The 13776-nt window shown below is 25.5% G+C and overlaps 5 protein-coding genes across 5 annotated transcripts; 4 read left to right on the plus strand and 1 right to left on the minus strand.

Annotated features, from left to right (window-relative positions):
- Window positions 1–210: 210 nt before the first annotated feature.
- SRAE_2000276400 (Short stop) lies at window positions 211–8603 on the plus strand (the record flags this gene model as incomplete). Its single annotated transcript, XM_024653872.1, has 4 exons — window positions 211–303; window positions 344–1126; window positions 1452–1570; window positions 1628–8603. The coding sequence occupies 4 exons, from the start codon at window positions 211–213 to the stop codon at window positions 8601–8603; spliced, it is 7971 nt and encodes a 2656-aa protein (XP_024507306.1).
- Window positions 8604–8794: 191 nt separating this feature from the next.
- SRAE_2000276500 (Hypothetical protein) lies at window positions 8795–9821 on the minus strand (the record flags this gene model as incomplete). The annotated part of the gene is made up of 3 exons (XM_024653874.1): window positions 8795–9524; window positions 9572–9633; window positions 9678–9821. The coding sequence occupies 3 exons, from the start codon at window positions 9819–9821 to the stop codon at window positions 8795–8797; spliced, it is 936 nt and encodes a 311-aa protein (XP_024507307.1).
- Window positions 9822–10002: 181 nt separating this feature from the next.
- Window positions 10003–10224, plus strand: SRAE_2000276600 (Hypothetical protein; the record flags this gene model as incomplete). Its single annotated transcript, XM_024653875.1, has 1 exon — window positions 10003–10224. One exon carries the CDS (start codon window positions 10003–10005, stop codon window positions 10222–10224), a length of 222 nt encoding a protein of 73 aa, XP_024507308.1.
- Window positions 10225–11493: 1269 nt separating this feature from the next.
- On the plus strand, window positions 11494–12678 carry SRAE_2000276700 (Beta-ureidopropionase; the record flags this gene model as incomplete). Its single annotated transcript, XM_024653876.1, has 1 exon — window positions 11494–12678. The coding sequence occupies one exon, from the start codon at window positions 11494–11496 to the stop codon at window positions 12676–12678; it is 1185 nt and encodes a 394-aa protein (XP_024507309.1).
- Window positions 12679–13005: 327 nt separating this feature from the next.
- SRAE_2000276800 (Domain of unknown function DUF148 domain-containing protein) lies at window positions 13006–13538 on the plus strand (the record flags this gene model as incomplete). Its single annotated transcript, XM_024653877.1, has 2 exons — window positions 13006–13221; window positions 13269–13538. 2 exons carry the CDS (start codon window positions 13006–13008, stop codon window positions 13536–13538), a joined length of 486 nt encoding a protein of 161 aa, XP_024507310.1.
- Window positions 13539–13776: the final 238 nt, after the last annotated feature.

The raw sequence follows: 13776 nt of genomic DNA on the forward strand, positions 1-13776 counted from the left end.
TAAATATTAACAAACACATCAAATCTTTAAAAACTATGGTAGATAAAATAAAAAATTTTTTTTAAATTCTTGTTGTTTCAAAAAAAAAAAAACTATTTTATAAATATCTAAAATATTTTTTTTATAATTATGAAACACAATTTTTTTTAGGAAGATTTATATGATGAATTTGTCAAAAAAAGTGCTACATTGTCGAGTGTGTTAGATGAAATGTCGGATCTAGTTTACAATAATCAAAGTACAGAAAAAAATGTTATTGAAGATATTCCTTTTGATAATCAGTTAGCTAGTAATCGTATTAAAGTAAGTTTATAATAGTAATTTAATAATTTATTTTCTTAAGATTATAAGAGAATATTTAAGTAAATATGAAAAAGAGATTTCTAAAGATTTAACAGAAACTGATAAACTAATAAATGAAGGAACTGAAATGGAAATACCTAAAGAAGAATTAGAAATTTTAAAGAATAATAAAGAAAAAATTAAAGAAGCTGTTAATAAACTTCAAAATGAGGAAAAAATTATGAGTACAAAAATAACTGATACAAAGGAGAATGAAAAAATTATTGATGAATGGAAAAATAAAAGAGATATTTTGGTGGCGTTTATAAATGAAAATAACAAACAATTAAATATCATTAAAGACAACTCAACATCCAATGATACTGTTCAATCTTACTTATCTGAAATAAATAATATTGAAATTGACAAAGCCAGTAAGAAACCATTGTATGAAGATACTAAAAAAACATTATCACTTCTTAAAAGAACTGTCTCAATACCAGAAATAAGTGCTTTAAAAAATGAACAACAACAATTAGATGATATGTGGTTAGATTTGAGTGAAAATTTACAAAATACGAAAAACTTTTGTATTGATACTTCAAATTTTTTCAATGACTCTGAAGCATTAAAAAAATGGTTAGGAGATAAAAATCAACTTCTCAATACAATTGGAAGATTATCTGCTGATAGTAATTACATAGAACATCAAATAGCTTTACTAGAAAGATTAAAAGAGGAATGTGATGATCGTAAAAAAAGTTTTAATGAATTAAATGATTTGGCATCACATTTACTTCAAAATTCATCAAACGACAAATATATTGATATTATAACAACAAAGGTATGTTTCGAATTTGTAAAAATTTTACATCAATATTTATTATTTATTACATTATATAAGTGTCTAAAAATTAAAACAATAATTAATAGCATTTTTGTTATTTAATTGATTAATAATATAAAAATTAATTAGAAAACATATTAACTAAACGATAAAATCCTTTTCTTTTTATGGTATATATAAAATATGTCATTTCATAAATTATATAATTTAAATATTCCTCTTTAAATATTAAAAATTTTCTTATCATAATATTACATCTTTTCTTTGACTCATATATAAATAAATAAAATTATAACATTAATAATAAATGTATAAATTTCAGAAAAATGACATTAATGAACAATGGAATTTATTGCAACTAAAATTAAATCAAATAAAAGATAATTTAATAAATTGTAATAAACTTTGTCAAGATTTTAAAAATATTCAAACTAATATTAAGTAAGTTTTTATTTTATAATAAAAATTAAAATATTGTTATATTAAATTTTTTTTTAGAGATCAATTACTTGATACAGAAAAACAAATTGATTGTGTTACTTTTTCTTTAATAGAAAATCCTACCGATTTAGAAGAAATATTTTATCAAGTAGATGATATTTGTATCCAAGGTGCTAATATTGTTGAACCATTAATTACTGATTCTGAAAATTTATTACAACAATTAACTAAAATGAGTAATGATCAAGATATATGGAAAGTTTTAAATGATGATTTAAATAGTAGTAAAGATAGAGTTGATAAATTAATAGAAAAAGTTCAAAATATTAAGAATCTCTCAAATATTAGTAAAAATGCTACACTTTTAAATGAAAAGATAAATGAAATGTTAAAAAATCCTATTATAAATCAACCAATTAGTAATGATATTATTAGTTTAAAGAATCAACAAAAAGAATTGTCTAATTTTAGAAATAATGAATTAAAAGGTATTAATGATGAAATGTCTAAAGTTACGGAATCTTGTAAAGGAATGCTAAAACTTCCTGACAAAACATTACCATGTGATAATTTAGAAAAACTTATTGAAAATATTCAAAATTCATGGCAAAAATTAAATCAACAAATTGAAAATAAAGATAGAGAGATATCTGCAAAAATTCAAAGTATTGGAAATTATGATGATGCTTTTAGATCATTGTGTAATTGGTTAGAAGAGACAGAAGAATTAATTATGAATCAATATAAACCATCTGCTGATACAAAAGTTTTACGTGCCGAGTTACAGAACCATAATTTCCAAATGAAAATGATTGAAGATAAACAACAAAATATTGAAGGATTTTTAAAATTAATAAATAAACTAGTTGATGAGACAACTGATGAAAATGAAAAAGAAGAACTACATGAAAAAGCTGATATGATAGATTCAAGATATAGAGATCTCGTTGATAGTTGTAATAGTAGGAGAGTTGCTCTCCAAGATGCTTTAATGTATTCTATCAATTGGACATCTAAAACTAATGAACTTAAACAATGGTTAGATATTGTAAACAAAGATTTAGAAATTATTGGAAAAATTGCCACAGAACCTGAAAAATTTGAAGAACAATTAGAAGCACAAAAAGCATTAAAAGAGGAAATTGATTCTAAACGACCTGATTTTGAATTTCTTGTTAAAATTTTTAATCCATTTGCTGATATAGTAGCTGAAGATGATGCAATTGAATTAGAAAATACATTACATAATCTTAGTGAAAGATATGATGATATTGGTATACGTTGTATGAATTGTGGTAAATCACTTGAAGAAATGAAAGAAAATATTAATAGTTTTCTTGCTGATACTAAAGATTTATCATCATGGCTTGATCATATAGAAAAAGAGCTTGAAAAATTTGATGAGATGCCTGTTTCTACTGATGAATTAATAGTACAAAGTGAAAAATTAAGTGAATTAGTTGGAGCAATAACAGAAAGAGAAAATTTAGTATCTAGAGTTGTTGAAGATAGTAGAGAACTTTGTATGCATACAAGTGGTCCTGAAGCAATGCAATTACAATATAGAATTGATGCTTTACATCAAAGATATTCAAAAATTGCTTTAATTACTGATAAAAAAATTGATACAATGAGTACAGCTATACCATTATCTGAAGATTATTGTATAATGTATGATGAATTAGCTGGATGTTTAGAGAAAATTGAAAGAGAATTAGAACAATCTGAGTATGATACAATTCCTAATCAACAACAATTGCTTCAAGAATTATCTAAAGAATTATTTGATCATAGAAATCAATTGGAAATTCTTAATACTAAAGTTGTTCAATTACAAGGATTAAGTAGTGAGGTAAAAGCTGAAGAATTAAGAAAACAAACAAGAGAACTTCAAGAACATTTTATGGAACTTAATGATATTGTTAATAGGAAGAATGAAAGATTAAGTATTGTTTCAAGTAGAAATAGAGAAGTATTTGATGAAATGGATAATTTATTAGATTGGTTTACTCAAGCACACCAACACATTTTAGATTCTAAACCACCAACAGTAGATATTGATAATTTGAAAGCTCAATTAAAAGATCAAAAAATATTTAATGATGATATAATATCACAAAAAACATTCTTACGTGAAATTGTTGGTGAAGTCTCAAAATTTGTTAAAGGTATTGACGATCCTGTTTCTATTAATAGTAATGAAGATTTAAATAATAAAATAAATAAAGTTAAATATTTAGCTGATGAGACATCTAAACTTTCTGAAGCAAGACTTGAAAATTTAGAAGAAGCTTATGAATTATGTTTAGTTATGGAAGAAAATTTTAATGATTTAAATGATTGGCTTGATAATATGGAAGATGAATTAGCAGCAACAGATGTTAACATTTTATCACTTAAACCTGAACAATTAATTAAATTAAAACAACAAAATTCAAATCTTTTTGCTGCTATACAAACACAAAAACCAATGTTTGAAAAATTTGATAAAAATGTAAATGCATTTGTAACAATGACTAGTCCTGAGGATGCAGCAAATTTACAATTATTTGCTGATGAAGTTTTTAAAAGATATGAAGATATAGCTAATATTGTTTTAAAAAGAGAACAAGAATTAAATAATAATCTTGAAGATTCTACATTAATTGAAGATCGCCTCAACTTAATGATTGATAATTTTGAAAATATATCTGAAAGAATTAAAAATTTCGATGGTATTAAAGCAAAACCAGAAGGTATTAAAAAACAAATATCTGAAAATGAAACAATTATTAAATTAATTAAATCAAAAGAAATACCTTATTTACGTTTACAAGAAGATGCCACAGAATTAATTAAAAAATCTTCAACAACTGATATACTAAATAATGAGATTATCAAAAAAGTTGACTATCTTAATTTGTTATGGAATGATATTATTCTTTTTGGTGATAAACGTGATAGTACTTTAAATAATGCTTTAAATGCATCAAAAGATTTTTGGGATTCTTATTCTTCTTGTCAAGATTCTATTAAGAATTTAAATAATAGTATAACTGAAATTCACCTAGATATGTCTTCTGATCCCAGTGAAATTGAAAATAATCGTATAAAACTTTCTACAATTATTGATGAATACATGTCATTTGCTCCATTAATTGAAAATTTAAAATTTATTGGATTAAATTTATCATCTTATTTAGAATCAGATGAAAGAGGCCTCGTAGAACATGCCATTTCTTATGTTGAAGCTGAAAATTCAGCTATTGGTGGTTTGTTAAATAACCTTACCAATGACTTTGGTCAAGCAATTGATAAATCAACTAATTATCATACATTATTTAAAAAAGTTATGGAATTTATAACTAATATGGAAGATGTTGTCTATAATTTACCTCCTATAACTGCTGCTACAATTGAAGATATACAGAATGAGTTAGCTAATATATCTAATTTACGAGGTCAAATTGATGAAAATCTTTTACTAAAGGAACAATTAAACTCTTCAGCACAGGATCTCTTTCTTACAGCACAACCAAGTCAAATTGTTGCTATCAAATCACCATTAAATGAATTAAATAATAGATGGAATAAAATTTTCAGTACTATTAGTGATAGATTCCATAAATTAGAAAAATCTCTCCTTGAAACAGGACAATTTTCTCAGGCATATGATCAAATAATGTTTTGGATTGTCAAAACAGCTGGTAGCGTTGATCAGATAACTGTAACTGATGGAGACTTGAGATCAATAGAAATTAATTTAAGTAAAATTAATGTTATTAAGAATGATGTTATGGCACATGAACAGTCAGTAATTGATATAAAAAGAGCAGGAAAATCTCTTATTAGTATTGATCCATCTTCTGAAAATTCTATCAAAGGAAAGTTGGAAGAACTAAATAATAGATGGATTGATCTTAATGATACAATTGATGCTCTTATTAGTTCACTTGAAAGTGCTAAGAATGATGCTAGTACATTAGATCAAGAACTAGATGGATGGTTGATGTGGCTTGATGATATTGAAAGTGATTTAGGATTAAATAAACCTATAGGAGGTCTTCCTGAAACAGCTAGAACCCAACTTGATGACTTTTTGGTTCTCAATGCTCAAGTCGAACAAAGAAAAGATGAATTAAATAAACTTTTAGAAGGTAAAACAAATGATAATTCTAATAATTCATGGAGTCAACAACAACATGGTAAAATTCAAAAAAAATGGGATAGTTTAAGAAAAAAGATGAGCGATAAGCATGAAAAATTAAAGAATGCTCTTGAAGATGCTGAAAAATTCCAAAAAGAAATTGATGAAGTAGCTGAATTTATTGGTGTTGGAGAAAATTATTTATCCATGTTACCACCAATTTCATCAATTCCAGAAACCATACAAGAACAACTTCAAAGTCATGGTGAATTTAATTCCAAATTTCAAACTAATAAAAAGAAACTTGGAGAATTGTCGACTAAAGGCTCTAAACTACAATTTATTTGTGAAAAGAAAGATTCAATACCAATTAAAAATAAATTAACAACAATGAGACATCAATTTGATAAACTAAATAATAAATCGCTTGAAAGAATGAAAAGTCTTGAAAACACCTTAACAAATTCAACAAATTATGTTGAAGAACACAAAGATATTATCAACTGGATAAAGGATAATAGTGTTAGAATGAAAGAAGATCCTATTATTTCAACAACAGGAGATCGTATAAGAGATCAAATTGATAATGAAAATGCATTCAAAAATGTTCTTCTCGAAAAAACCCCACTAATTAATAACTTATTAAAGAAAGGTAAATCTCTTGAAGATTTTGCCCCAAAAAATGAAAAAGGAATAATTTCTAAGATGAATAACAGTTTAACACGTGATTGGGATGCTCTGAATGATGCTTCAAACCACCGTATACAACTTCTTCATGATGCTCTACTTCAAAATGGTAAATTTGAGGAGGCTCTTGCTGATGTATCTAATTGGCTTCACGAACAATTACCTCATTTAGAGGAAGATTTAGAAATGAAGAAATTATATGGAGATGTTGATAATGTTAATTACCTAATAAAGAAACATAATAAGCTGAAAGAAGATATCAATGACCATTCATCTGCTGTTATCAAAGTGCAAAAACGTTATCATGATATTATGAACAAAGAACCGGATGCTATAACTGATGATGTTAAAAATGAAATTGATAATATGGTTCAAAATTGGGAAAAAATTAACTCTTTAGTTGAAGAAAAGAGTATTATTTTAGAAGATGCTTTAATTAAAGCTAATGATTTAGATGATAAAATAAATGATTTATTAAAATGGATAGGAAAAACTGATAATAATTTAAAGAAAAATAGTACATTAAAACCTTCACAACCTGAAGAAGATTTCTTAAGAGAACAAATTGATAGTCTTGAATATACTCTTGAAGAAATTGATTCTAAAGAACCTGATTTTGAAGATTTATTAAATGTTGGAGAAGAAATTTTGCAAAAAGTTCATCCAAGTGCTGAAGTACCAGTTAAAGATAGTATAAATATGATTACACGTAGATGGAATGCTTTAAAAAATATAATTAAAGAAAAAAGAGATGTTATGAAGGATAGTTTAAAATCGTTTAAAGACAATGAAAAATTATTGGATGAATTAACAGTTTTTGTTGAAAATAAACAACATGAATTAGATGATGTTTTGGATATTAGTAATGTAAATCAATTAGAAGAGTTGGCAGAAAGATTTAATCAACATGACAAATTTAAGGAACAATTATCTGAAAAACAAGAACCTATTGAAATGGCTATAAAAGGATATAAGAAAGCTTTAATTGCTGCAAATATCCTTCATCAAAATGAACCAATAGATCAAATAAATAATTCTAAAACTGATAAGAAAGTTAAATTAGGTCTTTTACCAACAACTCATTCTCCTAGATATTTCAAAGGTGACAAGTTAAATAATAGCTGGAAAAATTTATGGATGAATTCTATGACTTATGAACAAGCTTTACAAGAACGTAAAGATTATCTAGAAGAATTGAAACGCCTTGAAAACTTTGATTTTGATGAATGGAAAGAAAGATACAATGAGTGGAATGACCATGGTAAAGGTCGAGTGACAGACTTATTTAGAAGAATAGATAAAAATGGAACAGGAAAAGTTCCAAGAAATATTTTTATAGAAGCTATTCTTGCTTCAAAATTTACCACAACACCTCTTGAAATGGAGAAAGTTGCTGATGTCTTTGATAAAGGTGACGGTTTCATTGATGCTAGAGAATTTATTAAACTTTTAAGAATTGATCCCAGAAAATCTAAACCTAAAACAGATGAAGAAAGAATTGATGAAGAAATTACAAGACAAGCTAAAAGATGTACTTGTGCTCAAAGATTTCCAATTACACATCTTGGTGCTAGTAAAGGTGCTGTTTCATATGGTTTTGGACAAAATACTACAATGAAAAGAATGGTTAGAATTCTCCAATCAACAGTTATGGTTAGAGTTGGCGGTGGATGGGAAGAAATTGATTCTTTCTTAGTTAAACATGATCCATGTAGAGCTAAAGGTAGAACAAATGTTGATTTATTTTATTCTGGTGTTCAACCTGGTACCAATAGTGATCAAATTAGAGAATTTACTCATAAATCTCCAAAAACATCAACAGTAACACCAGCAAGAAAAAATTCAGGAATTGAAAATTTCAAATCTCCTAAACAAGTTTTAGGTTATCCAACACAAGGTCCCATAACAAAGATAAGAGAGAAGACTGAAAAGAGTATTCCTATGTTTGCTACACCTAAAAGGCCTTCAATATCACTTGAAAGGAAGGCACATGTTAATCTTCTTCAACATTGTACTTCTGATAGCCGAATACCACGTCCAACTACTTCTCTTAATTCAAGTAGTAGATCTACATCCCGATCTGACTTAAATTTCTTAACAGATAGTAGACCACCAAGTCGTTGTTCTGACATTTCAGACTTTAGTGACAGGCCCCCATCAAGAATACCGTCATTAAGAAAAAACAAAAAAATGACATCACAACATGGATCTAACGTATAATTAATAACAAAATTTCATTTGTTCATTTCTTTTTTAAAAGATATACTGTTATAGTAATTATTATAAATGATAATATTTTACAAATCTTATTTATAAATAAGAAAAAATAAAATACACAGAAAAATTAAAAATTAATAGATGACCTTATATACATGCAAATTTTAATGTAATAAAGTAAAAGAATTATTAAATTATCTTCGTTGAAATTTTCTTAGTATTTCAATTTCTTTTTTTTTGAAATCTGGAACTTCATGATCTTCAATAAATGACAATAATTTAGTTGTTGTATCATAACCAATAAAGTAGTGTTTAGAATCCCGTTCTAATTCACTAATTATTTCTAAAACTTCCCAGTCTCTTCTTTTTTCAGATTTTTTTTCATCTTTTATAATTAAATCCCACCACCTCAATTGCCAGTCTTCGTAGTTTCCAATAGCAACAGGTTCTTCGAGATCACTAAAATCACAATGTGAGTCAGGAGAATTATCATATTTCTCGGTAAAATTCTCTATTCCAATAGAAGAATCGCTATCATCTAAATCCATATTATCTTCATCTTTTCCATTGATGTTATTGCTACAATTTGCTTCATTTGGTGACAATACCATATCCGAATCGTTTTGAGTATTACTTACTTGAATTTCATCGGTAAGATTACTTGTTGCTTGGTTACTATTAGTACAATTTAAAAGTTGATTAGAATCAACCATTACACTATCATTTTTTTTAGAATCAGATGTGAGAGAAGTTTCCTTACCATTTTGTTTGTTTGTTACTGGTAACTCACTGTCCTGCCAAAGATTTGTGGCTGAACTATCACTATCAACAAGTTTGTCTTTATATACATCGTATTTCATAAGTATTTGAATTAATTTAGTAGCTTCTTTGCTAGTAATCGTATCATTATCTAAAAGTTTATCGCTATAAAAAAAAAGTAAAATACAATATAACACAATTTTCAAACTTACCGAATTAGAAAATGATTAAGTGTTGATTTTGCTTCAAATTCAGCTATTCTATCTTCACCATCCTAAAAAAAAGCCATTTAAATTTAACAAATATATAAAAACATACATAAAGAGATACACGATTCTCAATAGTAGTTTCAGATTGATCTTGCCATTGTATAAGATAATATGTATTCAATTTTTCATCTTGATCTTTGGTTAATTCAATTTTTCCCACAATTTTATATGATCTGCTTTTCAATTCATTCATAATGAAAATTATTTTTAAGTAATTAAAGAAAAAAGAAAAATGCGCTAGGTTACTTTTTTGTATAAGACAAAATTCTTAAAATGAAATTACTAACATATCTCCAAAGAAAATCGTCACATGATACTGTATATTGATATGTTGGTCTTATTTTAGTTAGCTATTATTATTATAAAGAAAAACGATGATATTTAATTTTATTAGAGCATTCTTAAATCAAGAAAAAGTTATTAAAGAATTATCTAATTCTTACCCAATAAGAATGACTGCAAGATTAATTGTACGTGCTGGTTTCAAAGCAAAAGATGCGGTGAATAATTCTGAAGTTGGAAAAGATATCATTCGACGAAAGGATGTATTTTTTGATACTTTTAAAGAAGAGTTTAAAAAAAATATGAAAAATTAATTCAAATATTATTTATAATTCTTAGGAGTATGTAATTTTTTTTTTATTCTATACTTTATAAAATTTATTAAAAAGCATGTATTACTAAATAAATATTTTTTTAACATCCCTGTGTAATTTTATTATTAAAATCATTTTATTAAACTTATTTAACTATAATATAGTTATTTTGATGTTTTTATGTATAGATATAAATGTATCTTAACATGGCTATAAAATTTGTAAAGAACCTGTCTCTTTCTAAGCATTTGTTTGTGAAGAATCCTGTATTATTATCTTATCAATAAATGTGCATGAGAAAGTGTACTTTTATAGATAAGATTTACCTATATACAATATCTTATCATGAACCAAGCTTCAGCATACTTAAAAGAAATATTATTCCTACACATAGTTCAGTTGTATATTATAAAAATATTCTCACAATTTTTTATTCTTTTTATGCTTATCTACCTACTAAATTAATACTTTTATTTTAATTTTTTTTTTTAGTATTACTTCAGAGACTTTGTAGCAAGCACAATTACTTATTTTTAAAAAAGTATTATGCCTGACTACAAAGTCTTTGATTTGATACAGTAGACTATATTTTTATTAAAAAAAAAATACTAATAATTGACTTAAATATTTTATACAGACAAAAAGGTTTTAATTTTTCATTCTGCATTGCTTAATAACTTATCTGATGAATTAGTATTATGCAAAGTAGAATGTAATAATTAACCTTTCTATTGAATATATATATATATATATTTTTTTATTATTATTTATAATATTAATGTGCAAAGATGAAACATCTATTAAACAAATTGAACTAATAAAATATTTATCTCATCTACTATTTGTTATTAAAAAGTTGATAGAAATATATAATTTAGTAATAATGTTAAGTATGAATATTTATAACAAATTCTTTTTATTCAAATATACATTTTTATATCAAGGAACAAAATGTTAGAGAATTAAGGTAATGAACAATTGTCAATTTTTAGTATAGATAACATTTGATATTTAAATTTTTCTAATCTAATTATTGATAAAAATAAATTTTTTAAACTAAAGGTTGATTTTTAATTGCAAGATATTCTTCTTCTAAATAATCTGTTAAAGTGTTGTAAAGTTGCTATTATATCTTCTGTTTTACTTACTCTTGTTTCGGCCTCCAAAATCATTAAACATAAACTCTTCTCGTATATCATTTTATTAACTGGTTGTTTCATTAAAGTTTCTTAATACTCTTAATCTGTTAATTGTTTACATTTTTTAATAATGAATTCTACATCAAAAACTAGCATTGAATACCTTCAAGAACAAAGTTCAGGATTAGAAGACATACTTGAGAGAAATTTGAGTGGTAATGATTTAGATGAAGCTTGGAGATTAATTTATGGAAGTAAAAGTATTAAATTAAATTTTACTGAAGATATTATAAGGTCTTGTGACGAAAACAATATTGAAATTAAAGGATATCAAATTAAGGCAGAAAATGAACAACTTCGATTACCTAGAAATGTTAAAGTTGCAGCTATTCAAAATGCTATTGTTGAACCAACAACTGCTCCTATAGCTGTACAAAGAGAAGCTCTTCATAATAGAGTAGGTTTAATGATTGAATTAGCAGCACAAGCAGGTGCAAATATAGTTGGTCTTCAAGAGGCATGGACAATGCCTTTTGCTTTTTGTACACGTGAAAGACTTCCATGGACAGAATTTGCTGAATCAGCTGAAGATGGTCCAACAACTAAATTTTTAAGTAATATTGCTAGAAAATATGGTATTGTAATTATTAGTCCAATTCTTGAAAGAGAAGAATCTAAGGATGATGTTATTTGGAATACAGCTGTAGTAATTTCTCATACAGGAAATATTATTGGAAAAAGTAGAAAAAATCATATACCAAGAGTTGGAGATTTTAATGAAAGTACATATTATATGGAATCTGAATTAGGGCATCCAGTCTTTGAAACAAAATATGGTTTAATTGGAATTAATATTTGCTATGGTAGACATCATCCACAAAATTGGATGTCATTTGCCTTAAACGGTGCTGAAATAATTTTTAATCCATCTGCAACTATTAATGGATTAAGTGAAGCATTATGGCCAATTGAAGCTCGAAATGCCGCAATTGCTAATCACTGTTTTACTGTAGCTATAAACAGAGTTGGAACAGAAATATTTGAGCATGCTTTTACATCTGGTGATGGTAAACCAGCTCATAATGAATTTGGTCATTTTTATGGAACATCATACATTTCTGCTCCAAATGGAATAAGAACACCATCATTATCAAGAAACAAAGAAGGAATTTTAATATGTGAAATTGATCTTAATCTTTGCAGACAGGCCAAAGATAATTGGGGTTTTAAAATGACACAAAGGCTTTCATTATATGCAAAAGAATTTACTGATGCAGCTAAGCCGGATTACAAAAGAAACATTATTCGAGAATAAAACGTAAAACATAATTAAAATTATAAAATTAATTTGTTGATTTTTATATTTCGATAAAAAAAATGGATTAATGTTTATTAAAAATACTTTGTTGTATGGTTCATTAATTTTTCAAGTACTATAATTACTTTTATTGAATATAATATTAAAATTATTTTATAAATATTGATAAAAAAGATACTTTAATTGGCATGGTACGATTAGTAAAATACTTGTATTGTAAATTTATGGTAACTCATCCTTAACGCTAAAGGACGATTATTAGTTAATAAATGGGTATATAAACTATTTGATTATTATTATTTTTATATCATTCCATTAAAAATAATGAAATTATTAATTTTAACAATAACACTTTTTGTTCTTGGTTCAGCTATGCCTCATCATGGTATGAATGGAGATAGAGAACCAGAATTTGTTAAGAATATGTCTGAAGAGGGAAAACAAAAGTTTCAAGAACTTATGAAAGATGAAACAAAAACTAAAGGTCAAATTGAAACAGAAATTAATAATATAATAGCTAATGAATCAGATGATGTTAAGGTAAGTTTAAAATATACTATTAATTTTTTTTAAATAAAATATTTTAGAAACAATTTGAAGAAATGAAAACTAAAAAAGAAGAAATGAGAACTCAATTAAAAACTAAATTTAATGATGTTCTTTCAAAACTTTCACCAGATGCTCAAAATGTTGTTTCAAAAATTGAAGCTATTCATAATGACATGAACATAACACATCGACAAGAAATTGAACAAATTAAAGAAGCTATCAATACTGTAACTGATGCAACAGTAAAAGGAGAATTAGAAAGTCTTAGAGATAGCATGTTCAAAACCAGATCATTAGAAGATAATTAGAAAAATTTTAAAATTTTGTTTTTAAAGTAATAGTAAATTTCTTCTTTTTTTTAATTGAAATATTAATTTTAAACCTAAAAATTTTTCTTTTAAAAATATATAAGCATATAAGTGCACTGATTTTAAGAATAAACATTTTAATTTTTTTTCTTATTTTTAACTTAATATTAAATTTAAAAAATTTTTTGCATGTTATTTAATAATAAAATATAATTTTTATTTACAAAATATGAATATT

This window comes from Strongyloides ratti, assembly GCF_001040885.1.
Source record: "Strongyloides ratti genome assembly S_ratti_ED321, chromosome : 2".
Classification (NCBI taxonomy): domain Eukaryota; kingdom Metazoa; phylum Nematoda; class Chromadorea; order Rhabditida; family Strongyloididae; genus Strongyloides; species Strongyloides ratti.